This window comes from Geospiza fortis, unplaced genomic scaffold (assembly GCF_000277835.1).
Source record: "Geospiza fortis unplaced genomic scaffold, GeoFor_1.0 scaffold191, whole genome shotgun sequence".
Classification (NCBI taxonomy): Eukaryota; Metazoa; Chordata; class Aves; order Passeriformes; family Thraupidae; genus Geospiza; species Geospiza fortis.
The window spans coordinates 1,446,532-1,471,217 of record NW_005054418.1 but is presented as its reverse complement, the minus strand read 5'-3'; the positions used below and the strand labels follow the sequence as shown (position 1 = coordinate 1,471,217).

The following is a 24,686-nucleotide window of genomic DNA, read 5'->3' as shown; positions in this document are numbered from 1 at the left end:
GTCTCTGACAACAGAGAATGTATGTAGTCATGCATGAATGTCTGTTGGGAGAAAAGGACAGGAACAAGTTAAGCTGATAAAAGAGATGCATTATAGAAAATGCAATTTTAACAGCATTGAGGACTTGTTCTTTTTTTTTCTTAGTAGCACAGCATTTTGTTTCCAGCAGTGGCAAAAAGGAGATTGTTTTTAGGGAGAGATCACAGTCTGAGCACTTATACAGCCTTGACATTCAGAATTGCTGTATTATATTGGGGGATACAATTCTGATTAATCCTTTCTGTGTTTGCTTATGCATGGGATGATGAATTTCACATAACGTTTGAGGATAGAGGTCATCTGGCTCAATCAAGACCACCTACAGCCAATTGTTCAGGACAGTGTCCTGGTAGCTTTTGAGTATCTCTAAGGATGGGGACTCCCCAGCCTCCCTGTCTCAGTCACTCTCACAGTCAAAAAAATGTTTTGTGAAGGAGGGAATCTCCTATGATTCAGTTTCTGTCCACTGTCTCTGTCATCTTACTGAGCACCACTGAAAAGAGCTGTCTCCATCATGCAGATTGATAAGGTCCCCCTGAACCTGAACTTTCTATACTCTAGGCTGAATTGGTCCTAAAAAGGATCCAATCCATTTTTAAAGGTGCTGTGTGCCTTTACAATCTCTACTGGCTGCAATTTCATTGGACATTGTATGAAAAAACATCTACTGCCTATTTGTGTTCTGCTTTTTTCTATTATTTGGTATATAACTGAATTTTCTACGTGGGCTCTATGTGCCTTAGTAATTATGCAAAATTCCATAATTTTTGTTCCTCTGCCTCTCCTCCAACCCTCTTCTTAATTTAGGTGACCCAAGATTTAAAAGTACTAATTTCTTTTCTGCTGAAAATGACCCGTTTTGCAAGTTTCATGTTCTTTCTGAAATAGAGACATTTATCATATAATCTGTTTTCTGTTTGCAATTAATTAATTATCAATTTTCTTTTACAGAGTTTGGCAAAACACAATAGGAGTAACATTGGAACAGAAGGTGGCCCTCCTCCTTTTGTACCTTTTGGGCAGGTATAGTGTAGTTCTATTTGTCGCTTCATAAAAGTACCTGTATTATGATATCTGTGTACCTTGTTCCAGTTAGGTAAAGGCTGTCAAATACCTTAGATCTTGATAACCTGGATATAAAAAACGTGCCTGGTAAAAAAAAAAAAACAAAACTGTGTTAATCCTGTCTCTTTTTTGTGCCAGTTTCCTGTAACGTTTTTCCTCTCAATTTCAAACTTAACTTTAATTAGTGTGTGGAGCCGTGGAGCCTTTGATTTTGCTGGTGAGATTGTGTAGGCACTTATGCAGTCCCTTCTTAAATGCCAAAGCATTTGTCAAGGATCAGCAAATTTTCAAGAATCATTGTGATTGCATCATGATGTCTAACCTACGTGATCATATTCTTTATCTGAGGGTCTGCTACTCTAATGGAATAAAACTTTGGGTGGGTGTTTTTCAAATGAGAGCAGGCAGAAGAGTAATTAAACATTTCTTTTGCTTTTTCAGAAATGTGCATCTTATGTGCAAGTGGATAGCAGAGATCTTGATCGCAGAAAGACTCTGCAAATGACAAATACTGTAAAACCTGTTGCGGACAATGATGAGTTTGAAAAGCAGAGAACAGCTGCTATTGCAGAAGTAGCAAAGAGCAAAGAGGTTAGAATGCATGTGTTGCAGCATTTTACTTACTGTGATTGATCTTTTCTTGTCAAGTATTTATCTCTTAAATGACAAATGCTTTCTAATACTTGCTTGCATATAATTCTGCTCCTGCATCTTTAAAAAGATGAATCAGGTTTAGAGTCCTTTTCAATTGATGGCTATGTTCTTATTTTAATAAAGCTAATAAATGTATCATAATGTTTTATTGTAGATAAGATTTTGCTACCACTGTTAAAAAATGAGGGATGTACAATTTTACTAATAAGATTTAAGTAATAAATACAGGTTATCAATTTTCATCTGTTCTTTTTAATTCTCAAAACCCCCATAATTTGCTGAAATCAGTCTGAAAAAATAGTTGGAAATTTAGTTCTAATGTGTCAGGTTTTTATGTTCTCCTTTGGTCTTCTTTTTAGTTTATTTCTCAAAGTGCTTAGTAAGTTGTAACAGCTAGAATTATATACCCTTTTTACAACCTCATTTGGGCACAGGGGGAAAAAACTCCTGACTAATAAATTAATCTTTTTCTCTATGTGTGTGAATTAGTGCTTTATTTGTTGACCCAGACCAAAATCAAAAAAACCTCAACCCACTGCAACAAACATTTCTACTTTTTCTACTAGCTAAATATTTTCATTATTTCTGTTTGCTGAAATGTTATTTTGTGCTTATCTAAAGACCAAGACATTTGGAGGAGGTGGTGGTAGTAGCAGAAGCAATCTCAGTGTGAGCGCTGGAGGGAATCGAAACAGGGAACTGTTCCAGAAAGAGAAGATAGCAAAACCAGAGGGGAAGAATGAAGGTGTCTACCGAGAACTGGTAAGATGGAAGACTTTAATGGCGTCTTGAATGTGTAAGATTAAAAACAAAACCCCAAATATAACAAGAAAAAGATCAAAATACCTTGAGGAATGATGAATTTCCTTTCAATTAATTTTGAGGTCTGCTTAGCATACTTACGGTGCTTTTGTACCTTACTGAGATAACTATGAGTTTCACTGTGATTCTGGGCTAAACATTTATTCAGTAACAAATATGTGTCTCAGAGGTTAGATTCCATTAGGCTTGGGATTTTGTGGGTTTTTTGTAGGGTCTTGATATGGCTATTTTTGAACCTGTAGACAGAGTATATCCATGAGGTTCCAGTTAAGAATGTTTTTGATGGCAGCTGTTGAAGTAAATGGGTAACTGGTATGATTTTGGTGCAGGTGCAATGTTATTTTCTGTACTTAATGCTTTTGATTCCTGTTTTGACTTTTTGTCATCATGCTCTATGCTGTTTGGAATAACAGAGCCTGCATTTCTGCACAAATAAGTTGTTTGCATTTCTTTGCTTTCTTCTGTAAAACCTCTAGCCAATTATGTTTTATCCATATTTTAAGAAGTAACTGGGTTTTGCGTTGTCTGCAAAAGCTTTGAAGGGGTTCAAATTGGAACAGATGGCTAGTTTTGATGCCCATATTATTTTGACATATTTCTTTTAGTTTTCATATAGACTAGGAGAATTTGTGCTTGAAGGCCTGTAGTAGTAGAACTGGAAATTAATGAATTAAAAATAATACTACTAAAAAAATATCCCTTGATTACCTGGTTCTTTTGAGCTTATATGCAAAGGTTTTATATAAAACTAAAATATTTATAATAAACAAGAAATATTGTTTCAATTAAAAATAAAAGAAAAATTAATGTAAAATCTGGTGTGTTTACAGAGTGTTGTATTTATTATTTTTGTTTTTACCTCTTATTTCAGGTTGATGAAAAGGCTCTAAAACACATAACAGAGATGGGTTTTAGCAAAGAAGCAGCAAGACAGGCACTTATGGATAACAGTAACAGCCTAGAGGCAGCATTAAATTTTCTTCTGAACAACAGTAAACAGAAACCCATTCAGGGACCACCACCTAGAGGTAAATCTTGCAAAGAGATGCTTTAAAACTGTTTACAAACCAAAAAATTTGTGTAGGATGGATTACTAATGTAGTTATAGAAGAGCATATTTGCATGTTTTCTTCCTGCAAGTTAGAATGCATTGTAAACCTGAAAGCAAATCCCTAAGAAAGACTTCTGTGTATTACATTCTTGTCAAAATTTGAGTTGGAAGTCAGATGTTTAATTGGCCTTAAATGGGAAATGTGTATCCTAGAATCACAGAAGAACATGGGTTGGAAGGGACATTAAAGACCATCTTATTCCAGCTCCCAGACAGAGCGGCCACCCACTAGACCAGGTTGCTCATGGCCCCATCCATCCTGACCTTGAACACTTCCAAGGACAGAGCATCCACTGCTTCTCTGGACAACCTATTCCAGTACCTCATCACCCTCATAGTAAAGAAATTTTCCATCCCATCCAATCTAAATCTCTCCAGTTTGTAGTTTAAAATTGTTCTCCCTTGTCCTATCGCTGCCTTTCTATTACAAAATTTTTTAAAGACAGAAAATACAAACATTTTGTAAAGCAAATGAAGGCATGTTTGCGCTTTTTAATTTTTATTGCCCATTCACAAAAAGCCTTTCATGCTTACAGGTAAGGGGAAGGGCCGAGGCCGAATAAGACCTGAAGATGAAGAAGAACTAGGAAATGCCAGACCATCTGCACCAAGCACACTGTTTGATTTCTTGGAATCCAAAATGGGTACTCTAACAGTAGAGGGTGAGTTACTGAAATTAATGCATCTAGAACAAATGTTGGATAGTGTAGGTAGAATTATTCTTCCTAACTCTAGTCATCCAAAAGTTGATTCCCAGAACTTTCTCCACAGTCAGTCATCAAAAAAACAGAGTGCTTGGAGAATTATTCCTCTCAAGAAAGGTCAAATAAGTTTCTCAGTGGTGGTTAGATGTCTAAAAGTCAGTAATTTGAAGTAAGATGACATAAACCACAATTTGTTAATCTAACTGGTTTCTTCCTGAATCATGAATCTTTATTTATGGCATCATAAGTCTTGACTGTATTTATCAAAAATCAAACTATTCAAAGAAATAACTTTTTAATAAACCAGCATTCTGCATTAGCTGATTCAATTTTGTAAACTGGTCGGGTAATGAATATAACCACATTTTCATAAAGCAGATATAGGGTATGCTATTTGAGATATTTCTTGGCAACTCATTTTACTTACCAAAGATGCACTGGATTTTTTACAATGAGCAGAAATGAAAACAGTGGTAGTGGTTTTGGCTTACTGCAAGCATTGATTTTTCTTTGGATACATTTTGTGCTTATATTGAGATATTACAGAAGGCTTTTATGTTTGTCTGAAAGACATTTAAAGGAAAATAAAAGAAATAATCCCTGTGGGGTATATACATTTCTTATTGTCAGTGTTTTTGTAGTAAGTAGGTAATAGTAGTTTATCAAGACTCTTGAAATGAGTGAATTGCCTTTTTTAAAATGATACTACTGATTGCTTAGGGATACTTATATGATCCTTTGGATTTAGTGCATGTATGTAGACAATAAAGCATAGTGTTATGTGAGTAAAAAAGCAGATATATTTATTACATTTACTTCAGTTTCTAATCTTTGATACTGTGTTTTAAAGATAAATGCAGATCACTTTTGTGAGTTTTTTTTCCTCTTAAATGAAGATAAAAGGATTCCATAAATGTTGTAAGAAGAAAAACATAATTCTATTAAAATTTTTAAAGGTTTTATACTCCTTGAGTTACCGGAGATTCTGCCATATTTCCTAGCATGGCACACAGGGTTTTTGCTTTTATGGTTTTTATCACTATGTTGGTTTTTCTCATTTTATCTGAGTAATCAATATGTAATCCAGTGTACTATTCCTGAACCATACTTTCCTGAAAAAAACCGAAACCTAACTTATTAGCATTTTTGAAGAGTTTGGAAAGTGTTCTGATTATTTTGTGAAATTCTTTTCAATCTTTCTACTTTCCTTTTTTCTGAAAAAATAGATGTACATTGTAAGGCTTTGAAGTGGTTGCTTAGTTTCATGTTCTTAGCTTTTATTTTTCTTACTGAGTATAGCCCATAGGATTGCATCTCTGTTCCTATGCCAGGTTGTAGTTTTGCTTTCAGAGACTTTTAAGTAGATATTTCAGGAAATACATAAGCGTATATATTTTTTACTTTCAAAAGTAATTTTTTCCTTGCTAAATTTGAGAAAAACTCTGCAGTCTGATGAATTCAAACACATCCTTAAAATCATATATTGAAAGTTAATTTTCTGCCGTTTTATTGCCTCTGCCTTTGAAAAGAATTTCAGTTAAATTCTTAATTATTAGTTGTCTTAAATTCCATTCAAACTGAGATGACAGGGGTTTTAAAAGTATTTGCTGAGTGATCTATCTGCAGTGACCATACTTAGCACTGTGGACTCTTCAGTCATGAAGTCTGCATCCAAATGTCTGCACAAAACAGGGGATATATATATATATATATGTAACTCGTACCTCCTAAATTTAATTTGATCCTGTCATCTATGAGAAGTAGAGAAACGTAGTTTCACTTAGAATTAGAAAAGTATTTGGTCAGAATTGAAAGGCACATTGGACAAACTGATCGAAACAACTCAAATATGTAATGTTACAAAGCCAGGAGTGTCTCTTCATTGATTTTCCTGCACAGTAATACACTAAGGAGTGCCCAGGCTGGCAGGTTTTTCTCCATTTATATTCACCAAACAGTGTGCTGTACTACATATAAAAGAAGATAGATTGTTCTGCAGTATTTCTGGCACCTTGCTGTCCTGCATGGTCTCTAAAATCTCATATTGTTTTTTGAGAAAGGTATTGAGAAAGACAGGGGTTTTTATAGGGACAGTGGTTTTGAATATATGAGCAAGTCTCAACTATTATGTGTTTAGTGTATGATTAGGAGCAGATGATTACCTGGGATGGCTATATTTAATATTAAATATTAAATATTTCATTATTGCAAGCATTAAAGTCCTACACACTTGAGGCAGAGTGTAATTCCTTCTAAATGACTGGAAGTCGTTGGACAATCCAAAAAGCAAAATGTGGTTTTGCTGAACTGTTTTTCAATATTTTTTAATCCTGTACACCACTTTTTCTTCAAAATCTTATGTGATCTGGGGAAAGTGTCTTAAAAAAGAATTGTTTGTCTTTTCAAGTACACAGAAGATTGATTTGCTTTGTTCATCCCTCCTTGTTTTTCTTATCTACTGTTTCTAATTACACCTGAAACCTTAGTAGTGTGGAGAATTTCTAAATTCACTTCTGGCTGGGTGGTTCTATTTCTGAACAGGAGCTGCAGAGCTGTTGTTGAATTTTTTCTTTGATTTGGTACTTTTTCATACTTGCATTTAGACCAAGTAGAAAAACATTTATGAGTTGAAATACCTTTGTATTTTTTAGGAGGTACTTATATTCCTTTTAAAAGTGAAAACAGCACACTAAGTTTCTTGTTGTTTGCTTTTTTTTTTTTTTTTAAGAAGTTACAAGAAAGCATGTTAGTGTTTTGCCCCATAAATGATATCTTGTGATGTTTTTATGTTTTATCTCCTCTTTTCCATTAAGGAAATATTGTTTTAAGTCATTACAGTTATCAAAAGTATTAAATATCTGACTCCATGATCTGCTAGCTCTTTAATTGTAAAACACAGCATGCTTTAAACATTATTTAAATGAAATGCAGAGAATTAAAACAAACAATATCCTTAACTTTAAACTGCATGTTTATTTATTTATTTATTTATTACTCTGAATAGTTGGTGGCTCCTACAAAAGTATTTCTGTGTTGAAATTAAGTAATTTGAATTTTGGCAAGAGAAACCTCCTGACTGCAAGAGATAACACAAATAGAAGACAAAATTGCTTTCAATTAGCTGCCTATGCTTGCACTTAGTTAATTTCTGCTACTGAACACAAAAGATTTTTTCCATTAATCTCCTTGTTGTTTTCTTTTGTTATGAGGAACAACTCATCTATCTTTGGCAGCTTAAATAAGTAAACACAAGGATTATCAGAGAGAATAAGATGATACCAAGAGCTCTGGCTATAGTATTAATGAATAATGAACTTTATTCTTTATCTAGTCCCAAATAAATTAAAGGTTTGAAATAAATTGGTAATGCAATACAATGTAATTAAAAATACTTGTTTCATTTTGTGGTCACACAATTTATTTGAATATCTGGGAGTGAGGGAGCTTGGGGGGGGGAAAACAGTGTGACTTTTTGGAGTTAAAAGAAGTTTGTAACATTTGAAATCTGCCATGCAGTAGCCATGTTTTCAACAAGCAGGGAATGCTATGGACAAGAGATCCAAATTGAATAATAGCCATGTTTCTTATTCAGCATTTCTTCTAAAAATTGAACTTTAGTCAGAGCTAATTGTGACTATCAAGAAAATCACTTTTATTTGTTGTACTGGTATGTTAGCATTGATGATATATGTTACAAGGCTTGTACTTTTATTTTGTCTTTAAATGCAAAAGGGACAAATATAGTAAATTTCATACATTTTAAAGAATAATAAAAATTATCAGTTTTTGTTAGTCCTTTAATTCAGTTAGTTAAAGTTTGTAGTAAATACAATGCAAAATGTTTTGGATTTTTTTGTTCACTTCTTTATTATAACTCTTCTCAGTTTGTATTTGGTTTGTTTCAACAGAAACATGCACTCAGGTCCCTGTTCCTCAGTGTTGCTACATTTTAGAAAGAATTGATATTGATTTAATTTGACAAAGCTATTGGGTAATGGGAATTTTACTTCATGACATGAAGTGTGTGCAAATGTATCACTAATTATCTTATAATTTTTAAATCTTTTGGTCAATACAAGATGGAACATGCCCTGGAGGTAGCTGTCTCAAAGATATACTTCCATACAGTTACATAAAAGTATTAGTTACATAAAAGGTAGCTGTCTCAAAGATACACTTCCATACAGTTACATAAAAGTATTCAGTCTGAGAGGAGAAACCCAAAACATTGCCAGCAGTGTGGGAGGGCCATGCTCATTGAATTTAGCCACATTATTAAACATGATAAAATCCACAGGAGAGGACCACAGGAAGCTGTACTTTTTAAATTCCATTGTGCATTGAGCAGTGCTTTATGAATTGTGTTGGCTGGGATTTCCAAGTGCAGCAGGTCCTGCTGGTTCCTTGTAATCAGGGGAATGTGATTGGTCCTGTAGGGTCCTCTTGCGTCATCGCTTACAAAGGCCAAAATGAGTAGAGTGAGTGAGTGAATGAGTGAGGGTTCCAGGCTGACAAACGCTACTTGTCATCTCAGAACTTCTGAGATGATTTTTTCCAGACCATGTTCCCAAACCTCTGGTTGCAACTATGGTGACTGGGTTAACCTATCCCACTGTTGGAGAGTAGCTTACTACATCTTCTTGTTAAATGCTAAATTAATATTTGTTACAGCCCTGTAGGAGGCATTACTTTTCTGGGAACAGTTGCTAATGGTTTGTTGGATGTGAGGCAGGAAGTAGAAGCAGCTGTGGTAGACAACTTGTGAATGGGATCCCTTGATGCTTTTTTTGGTCCTTATTTCTCATAAAGAAAATTTAGAATCCCTTCACTTTTTGGTGATCAGACCAGACAGCACAAATACACAAAGAACCAGTATTATTATAATCTCCTGGCTTTTTTTGTTGACTACTGTTGACAAAGTAACATTTACTGTTACTTGGCTGTTTCCATTTGCAAGTGACTTGTGCTTGAATGTCAATCAATCAGTTAATGTGCCCTGCTCATTTAAGGCTGCTGTGTATGGTGCAGTCCCCAGGAAAGCTTTTAGCACAAGAACTGCACCTCTATAAAAAACAGAAGTTTATGTGATTTTGCATGCCTTAGGCTTAGACTAAAAAAACTCAGGTGTTTCATGTCAGCCTTTGTATGTCACAGTAAAGAGACCTAGAAAAAAATACCATGTTCACTGTTTTGAAATTCCCTAGTCACTTTACCTGCTGTCTAACATGTAGTATTATTTTAACTTTCCACTACTATTTTTAAAAAAATTAATCTGTAATCAAAGGATGCAACACACTTTCAAATCAGCTTGTTGCTTTTTTGTTATGATCACATTGTCTTGTGTAGACAATAGCTAAAATTACTCATTATGTGTTATGAAATTGAATAGAAATTTCAGTAAACTTTTGAATTATAGAAGAATATATCTGTGTTTTGAGTTTTCCTTGAGGCTTTAACTAAACTTTAACTGCTTTGCATGCATTTTTGTATAGAGTCCTTGTACCTTGTATGTACTAAGTACTGTCACTACCCATCTCAGCTCAGGAAATGTTTATTTATTTAGAAAAAGAGCAAATGACAGCCCTTAAGAGGAAAAGTTTTGAGTTTAAGTCAAACCTAATATCCTGCCATCTAAGAAAGTATTACCATGCCCAGTCTAGTCATGAACCCATTCCTATTTTTTTTTCTGTTGGAGCAGACTTTAATTAATGTTACAGAATATTAAATAAGATTATTTATAAGTGAATTAGGTTATCATTTTATACGCATTTTTATGTAATGGTGTGTACAAGGGAGTAAACATTCAGGGGTCATTGAACTGTTCAGTCATTTTGTGTGTAATTAACATTAGGAATAGACCTAAGAGCTTAGGTTGGGCATAGGAAGAGTGGAAGCCTGAGCATTTTACTACTAGAAGAAAAGAGGTATAATTAATTTGGAAGTTAAATCTTTCTAGATTATAAGAAGTCTGTAAGGTTGGTATTGTACAGAAGTGGAAAAGTGTAATGAAGCTATTTAGTAAAAAGTTACAGATGTAAAGACAAACAGTATTGTTAGGTCTCATTTGTAAAGAAAAAATAAATAGCTACTTACTTTAAAGGTGTTATTCTAACAAAAAATTAATTATACAAGATTTAAAGGAATCTTTGCATTTTTAAAAAGAAAATGCATATTTATGAAACTCTTGTTTCTGAGTAGTATATATTTACATGTAATGCATTAAAAATGTGATGGGTTTCAGAGTAATATATTATAGAGTAAAATGTATTTTAACCAAGATTATGTTCAAGCTAAGCCTTATATTAGTTTATGCCATGTTAAAAAACAAAAACACTAAGTAATTTTAGTAAAGCAAATGTGACTTCTGTAAGTTTTGCTACATCAAATATATGTAAAAATTGAGCTAGATTCTTATTGGGCAATTTAGTAAATTAAATTGATAAAAATTCTGTGAGCTACTACTAATCATGTGGTGCTTGAAAGGTTTTTTATAAAAAAATAAACCAGGTATAATTTACATTTTAATTTTAACTTGCCATCTTGCATGTAATTATGAAAGTTGATTCATTCGCTGTCAGGTATTAGCGTTCATTGTTTCTAGTGGTAACATTCCTTTCCATGGGAATGTGTGAGAGCCTGGCTGCACAGTCTCACAAGGCCCATGCACACACCAGGCTCATGGACACAAGCAAGAAAATGGCACCTTTGCAACCGCCCACATAGCACAAAATTGCTCATATAAACATGAATCCCTTTAATGGGTTTATGTTTTCCTTTTCCATCAGATCTAAAGTCTGCTGGCAGATCTCATACCCAGCCACCAGCACGCACACAGCCATGTCAGTCTGTCCTGGCCAGGAGACCCCTGACCTGTGGTACCCACTTTTCCTCTGGCCCAACTTATTGGCTGCTACAGCCTGGAGCTCGTAGGGGGTTACATGGATGTACTTTATACAGCTCTGGCCACTGTGTGAGCCCAGACCTGGAGTCTCCCTGGCAGATGGACTTCGAGACCCATGGTCTTTCCTGTGTTCATGGTCTCTTTCACTGTTCCTTGTCCCAGGTACCAGCTTATCCTCCCTCAAATTTGCCAGTTTAAAAACATGTTCCCTCTCATACACGACAGAGAATTTAGAAAGAGAATTTAATAAGGAGATGAGACAGGTTACAGTGATCACATACAGGACTGTATTGACCAGGAACCTACTTATTTGCAGCTCTCCTGTTTAATCTCATTTCTTCTGTATTTTCCCCTGGCTTCATCTTCATTTCTCCCCTCCTTTTGCTTTTCACCTAAAGAACCCCATTAAAAATTTCATGTTTGCCTAAAAAGCTCATAATTCCATAAGAAGTTCCACAGATATCCACAGCTCCCTTCCTCTCCAGCAGGCCATAGCATGTTTCCTCTCTTTACTTATATTCATGATAATCTTGTCTTTATTCTCATCAGTTAGGAGTTCTGGTTGAAGCTCTTAAAGGTGATGCTTGAGAAGGTCCTTTTATGGCTCACTGATCCGAGTCTCCAGAGTCCTGGGCTTTGGTACTATTCCTGTTATCTACATTTTGCCAGCTCTGCTGCTGTTATCACTTCTGATTCTTGCCTCTTCTCTTTTATCCTGAATAACTATTAACAAAATATTTTTACAGAAAGTTTCAATTCAGATTAGAAGTATTCCCTTTTCCTCCTCGTTTTCCTCTCTCCTCCTTTCTCCACCTTGGAATTCTGTTTTTCTTAAAGGGCTCTTACTCAAGTGGGTTGTCCATAGGGAGGAGTGAGTAGTCTCTTGGAAATTTATGCCTGGCTTTTCTCTTGTTCATAGGTGTTTTGGTTTTAAGTACAGCCCAGAGTACTGTATATTTTCTGATAATTGGGAATTGCAGTTCAAATGTCTTCCTTTGTCTTGTCTGGTAAATTCTCTGTGTGTACCATTCCATTTCCATGTCACAAAGGTGCATACATTTCTGAAGAATACTTCTGCTTTATCAGAGTCTGAAACAGTATTTTTAAAATGTATTTGTGTGAAATATGTTAATTGAAATAATTTTTTCCTTTGTAGAACCAAAATTGCAATTTCAGCCAACACATCAAGTACAGCACAAAGTTATGAATACAGAACAGAATGGAATCAAAGAGAATCATTCGAGACACGTTTCCCGCAATGACATGAGACAACCAAGGAATGAGAAACCTCCTCGTTTTCAAAAGGATTTTCAGAATTCAAGGCAGGCTTTGGAAAGTGGTGGGTTACCAAGAAACAGAGGTCCTGAAAGGCACAGCTCTTTAGAGCACTGGACAGATGAAAAAAATAAAAGTGACAGACATTATCCTAGAAATGACAGGTCAAAGGATTTGGGTTATCAAATAACCACTCACCAGAGTGATATTACTTTCAAAAAAAGGGATAACAACATGCAAAACAGAGTAGGAAAAGGAGTGTCTTTCTCAGAATTCAAGGAAAATTCTGCTGCTCAAGATGTGACAGACAACAATAACCAGAAACGTGGGAAAAGGGAAAACCAAACACACAATTCTGAAAATTTTTGTGATAGGAAGGCACGAACAATAAGTAATGAAGCCTTTATGGTAAAACGTGAGCAACATTTTGGTGTTAATAATGATTACCAAAATCCAAGTAGGACTGATAATTTTATTGCTGTACCAAATGGAGATACTGAACATCATCAGAAAGGAAGACGAGTAGGACCTATTAAATCGTCAGGACCCACTGTGATCCCATCTTTTGATGATAAAATGTTGTATTACAACACTGGTCCCAAAAAGAGAACTGGGCCTATCAAACCAGAGAAAATACTGGAACCATCAAGTCACATGGAGTATGGAAAAAGTTGGAGACCAGGGGATGAATGCTTTGCTCTTTATTGGGAAGACAACAAGGTATGCCTTTGCTAAGTGAGAACTATCACAAATTGTACCTCTCATGTTCTCTTATGCATGTGTGGGAGATATTTAGCACACTACCAGAGAGACATGGCCTTCATTCATAGGTGTGTAGTGTGCTTCTTGCCTAGCTCCATGCTCTGTTTTATGGTGTATGTCACTTGCATTCACTGCACAAAATTTTTAAGTCCCTAAATCAAGTCCTTGTTTCTGCTGTGTACATGGGGTTTAGGATGTCTTAAGCTCCTTACTGAAGCATTTGACTTCAGTGACGAAAATTTGAAGGGATGAATGTGGATCTTGGTGCCCATATTCTGTGCTGAGGAACAAACCCAGGATGCTGTGCTATCTATATCTATAATGGTAGATGTGTAATACCTTTTTCTGGAACAAGTCAGCACGCAACCTTTAGCAGTACAAAGAAAGAATAAAGTCTGCAGGAATGGGGCTGTAACAAGCCTGCCAGTTTTCTTTCAATCATTACAGAACAGAAACAGCAAAAGGCTTAATTTTGATTAGCACTTGTGTGCTATCAGCTAAAGAATTTGTGGACAAATTGATTATACTGCATGATAGATTTGTATTACTGATTTTTAAAAGTTTAAATACTTTATTTTCAGCTCTTTTCCCCATTAATGAGATTTCTCTTTCAGGAGGACATTTTGCTATCTTTTCCTTTGCTAAGAAAGTTTTAGGCTGTTTTCTTTGATTTGTCATCACCTGTTCAAGAGTTGTCTGCCACTCTTCATGGGTAGTTTCTTTGGGTTGTACCCCTTTCTGATAATCTGAGAACTACCTTAAATATTGTTGTTCTTTAAGTACATTTTATTCACACCTTTTTCTACTTTTTAAGGATTTAAGAATTTTTTGTTAAATTTATTATATTTATTATAAGTGTTTTCTTTTTTTTTTTGGTCTGCATTAGCTCAGTAGCATAACTTTATTTTTCTCTTTCTGCTGGTATGACTAAAACCAATGATAAACCATGTAGGATTTTTGGTAGTGGCAACCCATAGTCAGTTGACGCCCTTAAATAGGAATATGGAGCTTGAGTGGACGGATTAGTATGAAGTATAATGGCATATTACTGAATTGTTTCCTATTTTCAGAGTACTTGCATTACTCTGAAATGAGATCCTGAAATTTTTGAAAGTACAAATCTTACCAGATAAATACATATGACATAATCCCAGACTGTTACGTATTCAGCAGATTAGAAGGTGTGTTTTGGCAAGTAATTGGTTTCTTGATAGTTTAAGTAAATGCTGCTACTCACTTCTAAGACAATTCTAAAATGTCATGATAAAATACAGTACTAAGCTTTACCATTTAGGAGGCAGTGATTTTTTTTTTCATTCAGTCAGATAAAATTGATTTAATACCTTCAAGAAAGCTATATTTGCATAAATGTAAAAAAAACAAGTTTTGTGTTTAGAAAAAGGACTTTATGAAGAGGCAGTTTTATCATAGTTTCATCATATTTTTATCATGTTTTATTGTGTGATAACATAGGTATGCAAGTACACACATGCAAGCCATATCAGTATATGGCTAATAAGCACTTACAGATGTCTATTTTAAGTAAACATCTTTCAATAGCATTTCTCTGTATACAGCAGTATTTCTGTTAGTGATGAATTTGTTCTGCTTTCAGGGAGATGAAAATGGGTCTTTTAAATGCTCAGTCTACTTAAATAAGCTGTGTATCTTCTCAATGAGTACTCTAAATACATTCTGCCATGTCCTTGGAGTCTGCCATGTGGAATTTTAAGATATCTGGTTTCATATCTGGTACAAATTTAAAACAAAATATAATGCTGACTAAGACTAAGTATATATACAGACACAGAGAGACATATATGAAAAGGAAGTTTTTAAGTATTTGTGATATTTCTGGTTGTATTTTGTGACCTTTGAAAATTTCTCTTTTAAGTTCTACCGGGCAGAAATTGAAGCTCTCCATTCTTCTGGGACAACTGCTGTTGTTAAATTCAGTGATTATGGAAATTATGAAGAGGTGCTTCTCAGCAACATCAGGCCTGTTCATGCAGACACATGGGTATGTGATAACAAATTGTATTAAAAAATATAAACTACATAGTCTGTACAAAATATGTAACTCTTAACTAATTAATGCCTACTCATGCAAAGAATGCTACCTACATGTGTAGAAAAATTGTTGCAAAGTACACGCACAAAATCTCTGATTTTACTTGTCTATATGAAACCTGATAGACATGTATTACAATGTGGTATTCTTCCTGTATAATAAATTTCAATTGTATTGTTTGAAAATGAATAATTGATCTGTCAACCAAACAGTTTTATGCATGTTTTCTCTCTTAAAAGTTGTTACTTATTCTATTTAACCCAACTTTTTGTTTTATTTCATGTACATTGTATGTTGTTGTGTAAGGGTTAGGAAATAGTCATTTAAAACATATGTTCTGAAGCTTTTCACTACATGTGTATGTATGACTAAAAATACACATCTGTATCCCTTTATTTTGTATCATGATTTGCTTCTTGTTTCGATGATTTCTTCTTTGCCAAATATTGTAGTGGTCATGTATGCATCAAAATCTGTTTTATGAAGTTTAGAATGTATTAGCCTTATGGAAATTGGAAATTTTAAAAGGCTTTATTAGTGAATATCATGGAAGCAGAGATACATTTCAATTAAAAAAATATCAGGAATGCACAATTCTTTGCTGTTTACTCTTACTATAAAAGGCTACACAAAAAATATACATCTGCATTTTGATTCCTTTATGATGAGTTGACTGTGCTTATTTTAAGTTCTTACATTTGGGTCATAGAACCATGTTACTGCTGCTGCAGAGGCTGAACAGTCAGCTCCTGTTTCCCAGTGGTCTTTTAACAAGTATTGTTGCCTGTAGCTCTGAGCTGCCTCTGAGATGGCCTTTTTATACTTAAAAAGATACCTGAAACTCCTCCCAGCTGATGCATTGTTGTTTGTATGAAAAGTAACCCTTTATCCTGCCTTCTTTTTGTTCTACTAGCTGATCTGTAAGATGCTAGTTACTTACAGTATGATTGTATTATTTTAACCCTTTTTCTGGGTTACTAATCAGACTTTTCTTCATTTGATTACAGTTTTGAGGAGTGGCTTTTATTTTACTTTAAGCCACTGAATGTTAGCTCTCACAGTCTAAGAACTTGGCCTAGTAAGTTGATCCTGGTAGTGAGGTGCCGTTTCCTACTTGATCCTAGTAGTGAGGTGGTCATTTTCCCTGCCTCTTCTGCGTATGTCTGACCATGTGTTCTTCCTCATCCCTCTCCTCCCTTGTTGGATTGTCAGTCATGTAGCCACAGGATGAAATTGAATGAAATGGACCACATTTTTGTTCCCCCAGGTTGTCTTAGTTTATTTCAGAGTTAGTTTGTTGAAGCTGACCCAAGGGTGGCACAATGTATGGAGAGGCAATTCTGACAGTAAGTACCATAGTCTTGACATCATGCTGCATCCTGATTGAGTCATTGAGGCTTCCTCTGTTATTACTGGAGACAAAAGAGGAATTTCGAAGGACTTTCAGTCCATTCAAAAGTGAAAAATACCTTTCTCAAGGTTCTTTTTTCTCTCAAGGTAGCCTGGTTACATAAATTCAAACAATGACATTTCAGATCATTACAGTTACACAAGATAAATGCCAATCAACATCTTCACAGTAAACATCATTTTAATGAGTTGTTTTCTGACAAATTGCTCTTTTGCTGCTAGAAGGTCCTTGCAGCTGTAGGATATTTGTGGAAGAAAGTTGATTAGGACCTACCTCTTCAATTCTTTCTTTTTTGGGTGCTAAGCATAATCCTCATTATGCATTTGCAGTTCTTAATCACTCATTGATACTCAGCTTTGTCTTTTAAGCTGAACACCGTTGGCCATTTTTCTTTGTCTCAGTGTTCCTATTATATATAAATCTAGATAGCATGCACAAATGCAAAATGAAGTTATAATGCTGCTTAGTTCTTTGACTTAAATTTCAAGTAACTTGGGTGTATTTCCTCTTTACAAGAGAACAAAACAGACTTTAAACTGACTTCAATAATTACTTTTCTTTCACTGATCAATGCTATTGGCCCCAAGGAGCATATATTTCTGGAAATATTATGCTGATTTTTATTTCAGTTGTTCCACATAATTTCCAGATAGCTAAGTAAAGTCCCTTTTGCAGGTGCTTGGGTCCATCAATACTTTTAAACATCACCTCCTAAAGGCACTGGAGCAGGCAATTCCCAAAAGTCAGAAGTCAAGCTGGCGAGGCAGAAGGCTGGCTTGGCTGAACAGCAATCTTCTCTTGGAAATATAGCAAAAAGGAAGGTGTATGCCCAGTGGAAGCAGGGTCAGGTGGCATAGGAGGAGTACAGAGATGCTGCTTGCCACTGTAGGGAGAAAATTTATTCAACTGAAACTCAGTTGGAGTTGATGCTGCCAGAAGTGTGGGGGGCGATAAAAAAGAGGGTTTTTTCAAATATATTAATGGCAATAGGCAGTGTAAAAATAACATCAGCCCATTACAGGATGAGGATGGTCTCCTTACAAACAGGGACAGGAACAAGGCAGAGGTGTTTAAGCCATTCTTTGCCTCCATCTTCAACATGGGTGATGGACCAAGGGAGCCTCAGTGCCCTGAGCTGGAGAACTATGACTGAGAGAATCATCAACTCCCAGTTTACTCTGGAATTGTGTGAGATCTGCTCATCCAGCTGGATCTGTACAAATCTATGGAGCATGATGGGATTCATCCAAGAATCCTCAAAAAACTGGCTGATGTAATCACAAAACCTCTCACAATGATTTTTGAGTGGTCTTGGTAATCTGAGAGGTCCCAGCTGACTGGAAGCTGGCCAGCGCTCTCCCAGTTTTCAAGGAGGTCAAGGAGGAGCCTGGAAACTACAGACCTCTCAGTCTCACTTCAGTGCCTGGTAAAATAATGGAAAAGATTATTCTGGGGGATATTGGAAAACACCTGGAGGCCAATGCACTCATCAGTCACAGCCAGCACAGCTTTGTATGAGGAAAGTCCCGCTTGTCAAACCTGATTTCCTTCTATGACAGGGTGGCCCACCTAACTGACATAGGAAAGACAGTTGATGTAATTTTTTTGGATTTCAGTAAAGCTTTTGATGCTGTCTTTCACAGTATGCTCCTGGACAAAATGTCCAGCCCACAGCTTAACAATCACGTTATGTGGTGGGTGAGCAGCTGGGTCTCAGGTCAGGTGCAAAGGGTTGTAGTGAACAGGGTGACATCAGAGTTTTGGTGACTGGTCACTAGTGGGCTTCTGCAGGCTTCATACTCAGCCCCTGTGCCCTTCAACATCTTCATTAACGACTTAGACATAGGTCTCAAAGGAATAAGTTTACTAATGGCACCAAACTGGGAGCAGCTGTCAACTCCCTTGAGGGCAGAGATGCTCTTCAGAGGGACCCAGACAAATCAGAGGGCTTGGCAGTCACCAAATTTATGAGGTGTAACAAGGACAAGTGCTGGATTTTCCACCTTGGATGGGGCAACCCTGATGATGTGTGTACACTAGGTAATGAGGGGCTGGAAGCAGTGCTGCAGAAAGGGAGCTGGGGATCCTGTCAGTGGCAAGTTGAGTCATCACTGTGCCCTGGCAGCCAGGAGAGCCAACTGTGTCCTGGGGAGCATCAGATACAGCATCATCAACCACTCAAAGGAGGGGATTGTCCTGCTCTGCTCTGCGCTGGTGTGGCCTCACCTCGAGTGCTGTGTGCAGCAATGTGGGAAAGATATTAAAGTATTCGAGAACATCCCGAGGAGATCAGCAGGCAGGGTGAAGGGCATTGAGGGGAAGCCTTGTGAGGAGTGGCTGAGGTAATTGGGTTTGTTCAGCCTGGAGGAGACTGAGGGCAGACCTTGTTGGGGTCTTCAACATCTTTATGAGGGGAAGGTACCTATGTCTTCACTCCTGTGACCAGTGACAGGACCCAAGAAAGTGGCATGAAATAGCATGATTCAGGGGAGGATATCAGGAAAAGGTTTTACACCCAGAGAACACTGGAACAGGCTCCCCAGGGAAGAGGTCACAGCACCAAGCCTGACAGAGTTCAAGAAGCATTTGCACAGTGCACTCATGCACATGGTGTGACTCTTGGGATGTCCTGTGCAGGGCCAGGAGTTGGACTCTATGATCATTGTTGGTCCCTTCCATTCAGCATATTCTGTGATTACACGATTCTTGATCTTAAATGTCTGTACTGAAAACTTGTAGAAATACACTATATGTGCGTTGTAATTCAGACTCCTTTTTGAAAGAGTTGCTGATACCGAGAGAAGATTTAGTGAACTCTATCAAGGCATAAATTTAGCTAGCCTATCTTAGAAGTGATTATTCTTTATTGTTTGTTTCAGTACTGTTTGTTTAGGACTCATGTTGAATTTCATTTTTTGTCCAACAAATACAAATGGATGAAAGTATACCACTGGGAGGAAGAAAAAAAAGCAAAGCAAAATGTTGCTTGGCTAGTCACTTGAAAGAACAGCCAAAATACCACAGTGACCTTATTTTGATGACATTACATATTATTTAAGCACCTCAGCTTCTGGTCTGCTTTTGGCAACCTTTATAGGTGATTTTTGGTTTGTTTGGTTTTTTTGGTGGGTTTTTGGCTTTGTTTTGTTTTCTGTTCTTAACTGTAGATCAACTCTGCCTCACATTCTCAGAATGTATTGTGCTTACCACCTTAATGAAAAAAGTATAATAATTGATTATCCATTATGCAGTTTGCTCAGAGTTCTTGTAAGTTTTCAGTCTCTCTGACACCTTACATGCAGCTATTTATCTTTCTGATGGCTAGAAGTAGAAGATAAAACTGAGTTTTACATTAGGTAAACCAAAAAGGTAGTGGGGATTTTTTTTACAATAATCGCATACAATACCAATATAAATACATTTAAGAACACTAGAACTGCTTATTGTTTTTCTTAGTGCCTGAAAAATATGTCCTAGGTATGCAATTCATAGATATTTTTAATAATAAAACTGCATTTAGGTTCCACTATTCTAGAGTTCTTCTAAGTGTCCTGTATGTAACACTACACTGTATTCCAATAGTTCCTTCAATGTGGCAGGGGTCACTTAAAGTATTTTAATCCAAATAAAAAAAAGTTAAAGAAATGCTATTGTAGAAGTAAGAACTGCTTGTTTTTTTCTTGCAAATGATGTAAAATTATACTAACAACTGAAAAGCATTGAAAAGACCTTTCTGAATCACTTAATAATATGTTCTGTGGAAAAAAAAATAAAGTCAAGATAATACTTTAAACTCTAAGTCTTAATTTTATTCTCTATTTTGTAGAATATCTTTCCCTTAATAAATAATGAAAATGTACAGTCTAAGTGTTTATCTTGTGACATTTTTCCAAAGCCAAGTAAGTCTTTGCTTTGTTTTCCATTCTCTATTTCCTTAGTAATGTCATAGGCTTTTTTCCACCCTATTTACACTACAATTACATTTTTTTGTTTTCTACTGCTGTACGAAGGAAATAAAGATTGTAGTGTTCCCTGTGTATGTATGTAGTTTCACTTATATATGTTATGGCCTTAATTGCTTGTTCTCTAAACAAGCTGGAATTCTTACAGATTCTTTGATTACAATTATTCTAATTCCTTAAGAATACCAATTATGAAGTGAAGCCTATAGTTTAGCTTAGTTCCCTCTTCCTGCAGTATCTTGCACTGTGTTTCTGCATAAAGATAAAAGAATGCAAAAATTATTATTAAGACATAGATATTATACATATTCCTGGTTTTTCTAGAGGTTTTTTTTTTCTGTGGAGACTGAAAATCCACTTTGCAGGTTTTCTCAGCTCATTCCTCCAGTAAAGAATGAGCTGAGGAAGGAAAATAACAGGATCTTGGATTGCAGTTAATTCTTGCTGGCAGACAGTTCAGAGTTCAAGTTTGATAACATTGTGTTTTGTCATGGAGCTTTAAGAGCTTCTGTGTCTGCTGAATTACCTGAAACTGTAATTCAGGGCTTGATCATAGCTTTCCATTTCAGGTAAGTGAAGAGGTAAACTCCTCTTAGTTTGCTGAAGGTGTTTGAACCTCCCCCCAGCAGTGTAAAGAGCAGTGCTGAAAACACTAAATGGTGAAGGTTTACAGCTGCTTCTTTAAGCTGGAGAAGGCTTTTGCCTACCTGTTTTATGGAGGTGTTAAACCCATTCAAATGTCTTTATGACAGGCTAATAACTACTTGAAAGATTGGATGCTGTTTCTTTATGGCTCTTAGGCCTGGATGCCCTTGGCATCACATTGTGGTCTTTTTGTGTTGTGTGTAAAGCAGGAAATCTTTCCCACTGAATAATTAAGTAGGTGCAGTAGATAAATGTGTCCTGGTTGGATCTCTTATATAGCTTCTGTTCTCATTGACTACACAAAACCAAGGCTGGTAAAAGAGAATGGTACAGTCTACTTAATTAGTTCCAAGATTCCTGTGGAAAAAAATGTCCCTGAGTATTGCATGAGAGAAAACTTTAATATCTTTAATTCTCTGGCTTTTGTACTGTTAGGAAAATCTCTAGAATAATTTTACGGTTCAAAATAATTCAGTGACTCAATTCATTAAATGAAGGATGAGTGTTTTGGACTACTCATCTTCCTGAGTGATGGTGGACATTTGTTGAAATTAATCTAAAACTTTACTAGTGTGACTTTAGTTTCCACAAAAGGCTATCTTTTGGCTTTAAGAAAGCACTTGAGGTGTAGGCAGTAATTTTGTTGGGATGTGCCTTACTTTCTATCTTCTCAAGATGGTGATTTCCCTGTTCTCCTAGACTCAAAAATTGCTTTTCATAGTCTACCTTAAACTTATTTTTTCTTATCTGAGACTTTTTGTACTCACTGGAAATATTGCCTTAAATTTCACTGCATCTTTTACAGTACACCATCATACATGCCCTACACACAGTTTAACCTTCAGGTTCTCTCAGGATAATTCTTTATGTAATTATTTATTTCCCCAGCCTTCTTTTAAGGGGAATTATTTTGAGACAGACTTTTTGGAAACCACTTACCCTGATCAACTGCTAGTAAATGTTTTTCTTTAGCACCTTATCCTCTGAGAAGCTGCATAGTTTTTCAGACTTCAACTTGTTGTATGCATGTTGGAATAGAGATAGATGTTCACAATTTAACTATTCCTCTGAAAGTTACTAGCCCTTAGCTGAAACATGGTAACTGACATCGAAAGGTGGTTAAAGAACAGCATTTTACTTTTTAATAAACTAAAAGGAGGCAAATTTCAATTGAGGAGGTAATTTCTACCAAGTGGGCATAAACCAGGGGCTTTCAATTTTATGGTTCTATCATTAGGCATTGTAAAATACATGAGTCTTCACCTTGAGTATTTCATATTCATCAGACTAGGAAATATTACTACTAATTATTACCAGCTCTACATTTCAGATTAAGGACATATTCTTCTTGGGGTTTGCAATTATTGAAAATAGTTGTGGCAGTTAAAGCAGGACTCTTGGAACATTACACTGTTCTTCTCCTTCTCCTCTTGTTATTAATTGTAATTGCATATAATGACAGTTCATTATTTGGAGACTGCATATGAGCTCTTTCCTTGGGTTATTTTGAGACTATTTCTCACTAAATATCTTCCTTTAAACTGAGTTGCAATTTTGTTTTGAGATAGTTTTTGATCCTGCTCTAGTGTGATTAAAGTTATTCAGAATCTCATTTTGAGAATTCTGAAAGATTCTTTGCATGGATTTCTCTATATTACCTGTGTTGAGGTTGAATATGTTGAGTAAAAAGTTAGTTGTGTAAAAATATCTGGACTGTTCTTGCCATCACTGTTTCTCTCCTGATTTCCCTGTCTTCTTCACTTTCCCATGTTCTGAGTTTGTCCACATTTCATAGATTAATTAAAAGGATTTTAATTAAAGAGGAAATGAGAGGAATTGGCATATTCCTGACCGGTTGCTTTCTAAGGAAGGGAGACATGATGCTGTTGGTTTGGTATTACTGAATAGAAGTGATGATGAGTATAATCTGTGGAGTATGTGGGGCATGTGTGTGCGATTCCAGATCTTACTCATGGGTATGTAAACAGCATATGTTCAATAGATACGTTACCTAATGTACTGAAGATTCCTTATACAGGGATGGTTAATATCTGGAATGCTGGAGCGTTTTTCTTCCTTGTTTGATGGCCTGCAGGTGTTATCAGTAATAATATCTAGAAAAATAAGTATTTTATTATATAAGAACTAAAAAAAGTAGTTTACCGTGAAGGCAGTTTTTTTCAACAAGATGATTTGTTTTTCTTCATAAATGCTTGAACATAGAAAATTACTCTTTTAGACTGTTTTTAGGGGGGAATAAGGGGATAAGGAGGGAGGTTGGGGGAGTTGAGTTGTATGTTTTTTGTGGGTTCTATTTTTTGATGTTGAAGACATCTTTGCCAAAAGGGAACACATGTTTCTCTAATGAGAGTGAGTTTGTTAATAAAAAAGCCATAAATATATGATGGCTATACAGAGGGACTTTTTATCCATGTGTATTTAATGTGTATATCAAACATATTGAACATCAAACATGACAGGATCTTGTAACTTTCCAACTTGGAACATTTGGTTATGCAATCAGGCATCAGGGACTATTTCATTGCTCAGTTCAGACTCTCCTGTGCTTATGAAGCCTATTTTTAATTGGTCTTTTCTTTTTGTGGGGGTTTTTTGGTTTTGGTATTTTATTTTGTTTTTTCTTCCTTTGCTACCTAATTGGAAGTGTTGCTTCTTACTTCTTAGTGAAAATCTTGAGAGCTTATTTCATGCAGGCTCAAGTTGATAAAATCGTTTGCAGAAAAAGTTTGCATAGTTATGTAATTGTTTCCTATTTGAATTTATTAATCTCTTTTCTGATGTGGTCATTTTTGTTCTTCCTCTAGACTATATGTTCTCATATAGGACATCCACTGTGGGTCACAAGGCATACAGGAGCAAATGAAAGCAGAGGTGTTATTGCCATATTCTTTGTTCCTTTCTTGACAGAGCTCCCCCAGCATCCTGTTTCAATGTAGGACACTGCTGGAGAATGTTCTTGAATGTTCTACAACTGACTGTAAAATTTTACAAGATATTGAATGCTGTATTGCACTAAGCCATGCACGATTTTAGAATTGGATGCAGGCTCATGGGGTTTCTCTTCTTGCTTGCATTCCTTCCTGGCCTATTCCAGTCTCACTTCTTTTCCCTGTATGGATAATCAGCCTCTTTTTGATGATGGCAGACACATGTTAGGTTACATCAGAAATCCTCACAGCTGAGCATTTTGAGGCCCAGCTGATGGTAATCACATCATAAGTCACAGAGTTTCATCAGAGTCTA

At 35.9% G+C, this 24,686-nt stretch overlaps 1 protein-coding gene across 2 annotated transcripts in view; it reads left to right on the top strand.

The window, feature by feature from the left end:
- The window catches only part of TDRD3 (tudor domain containing 3), a 54,632-nt gene that overhangs the window by 13,542 nt on the left and 16,404 nt on the right, over window positions 1–24,686 (top strand). For both annotated transcript variants that reach the window (XM_031061589.1, XM_031061590.1), the window contains exons 5-11: window positions 991–1,062; window positions 1,546–1,695; window positions 2,380–2,520; window positions 3,452–3,608; window positions 4,228–4,353; window positions 12,453–13,291; window positions 15,228–15,353. In XM_031061589.1, coding sequence (XP_030917449.1) covers window positions 991–1,062; window positions 1,546–1,695; window positions 2,380–2,520; window positions 3,452–3,608; window positions 4,228–4,353; window positions 12,453–13,291; window positions 15,228–15,353 — 1,611 coding nt within the window. The remainder of the gene's footprint in view (window positions 1–990; window positions 1,063–1,545; window positions 1,696–2,379; window positions 2,521–3,451; window positions 3,609–4,227; window positions 4,354–12,452; window positions 13,292–15,227; window positions 15,354–24,686) is intronic.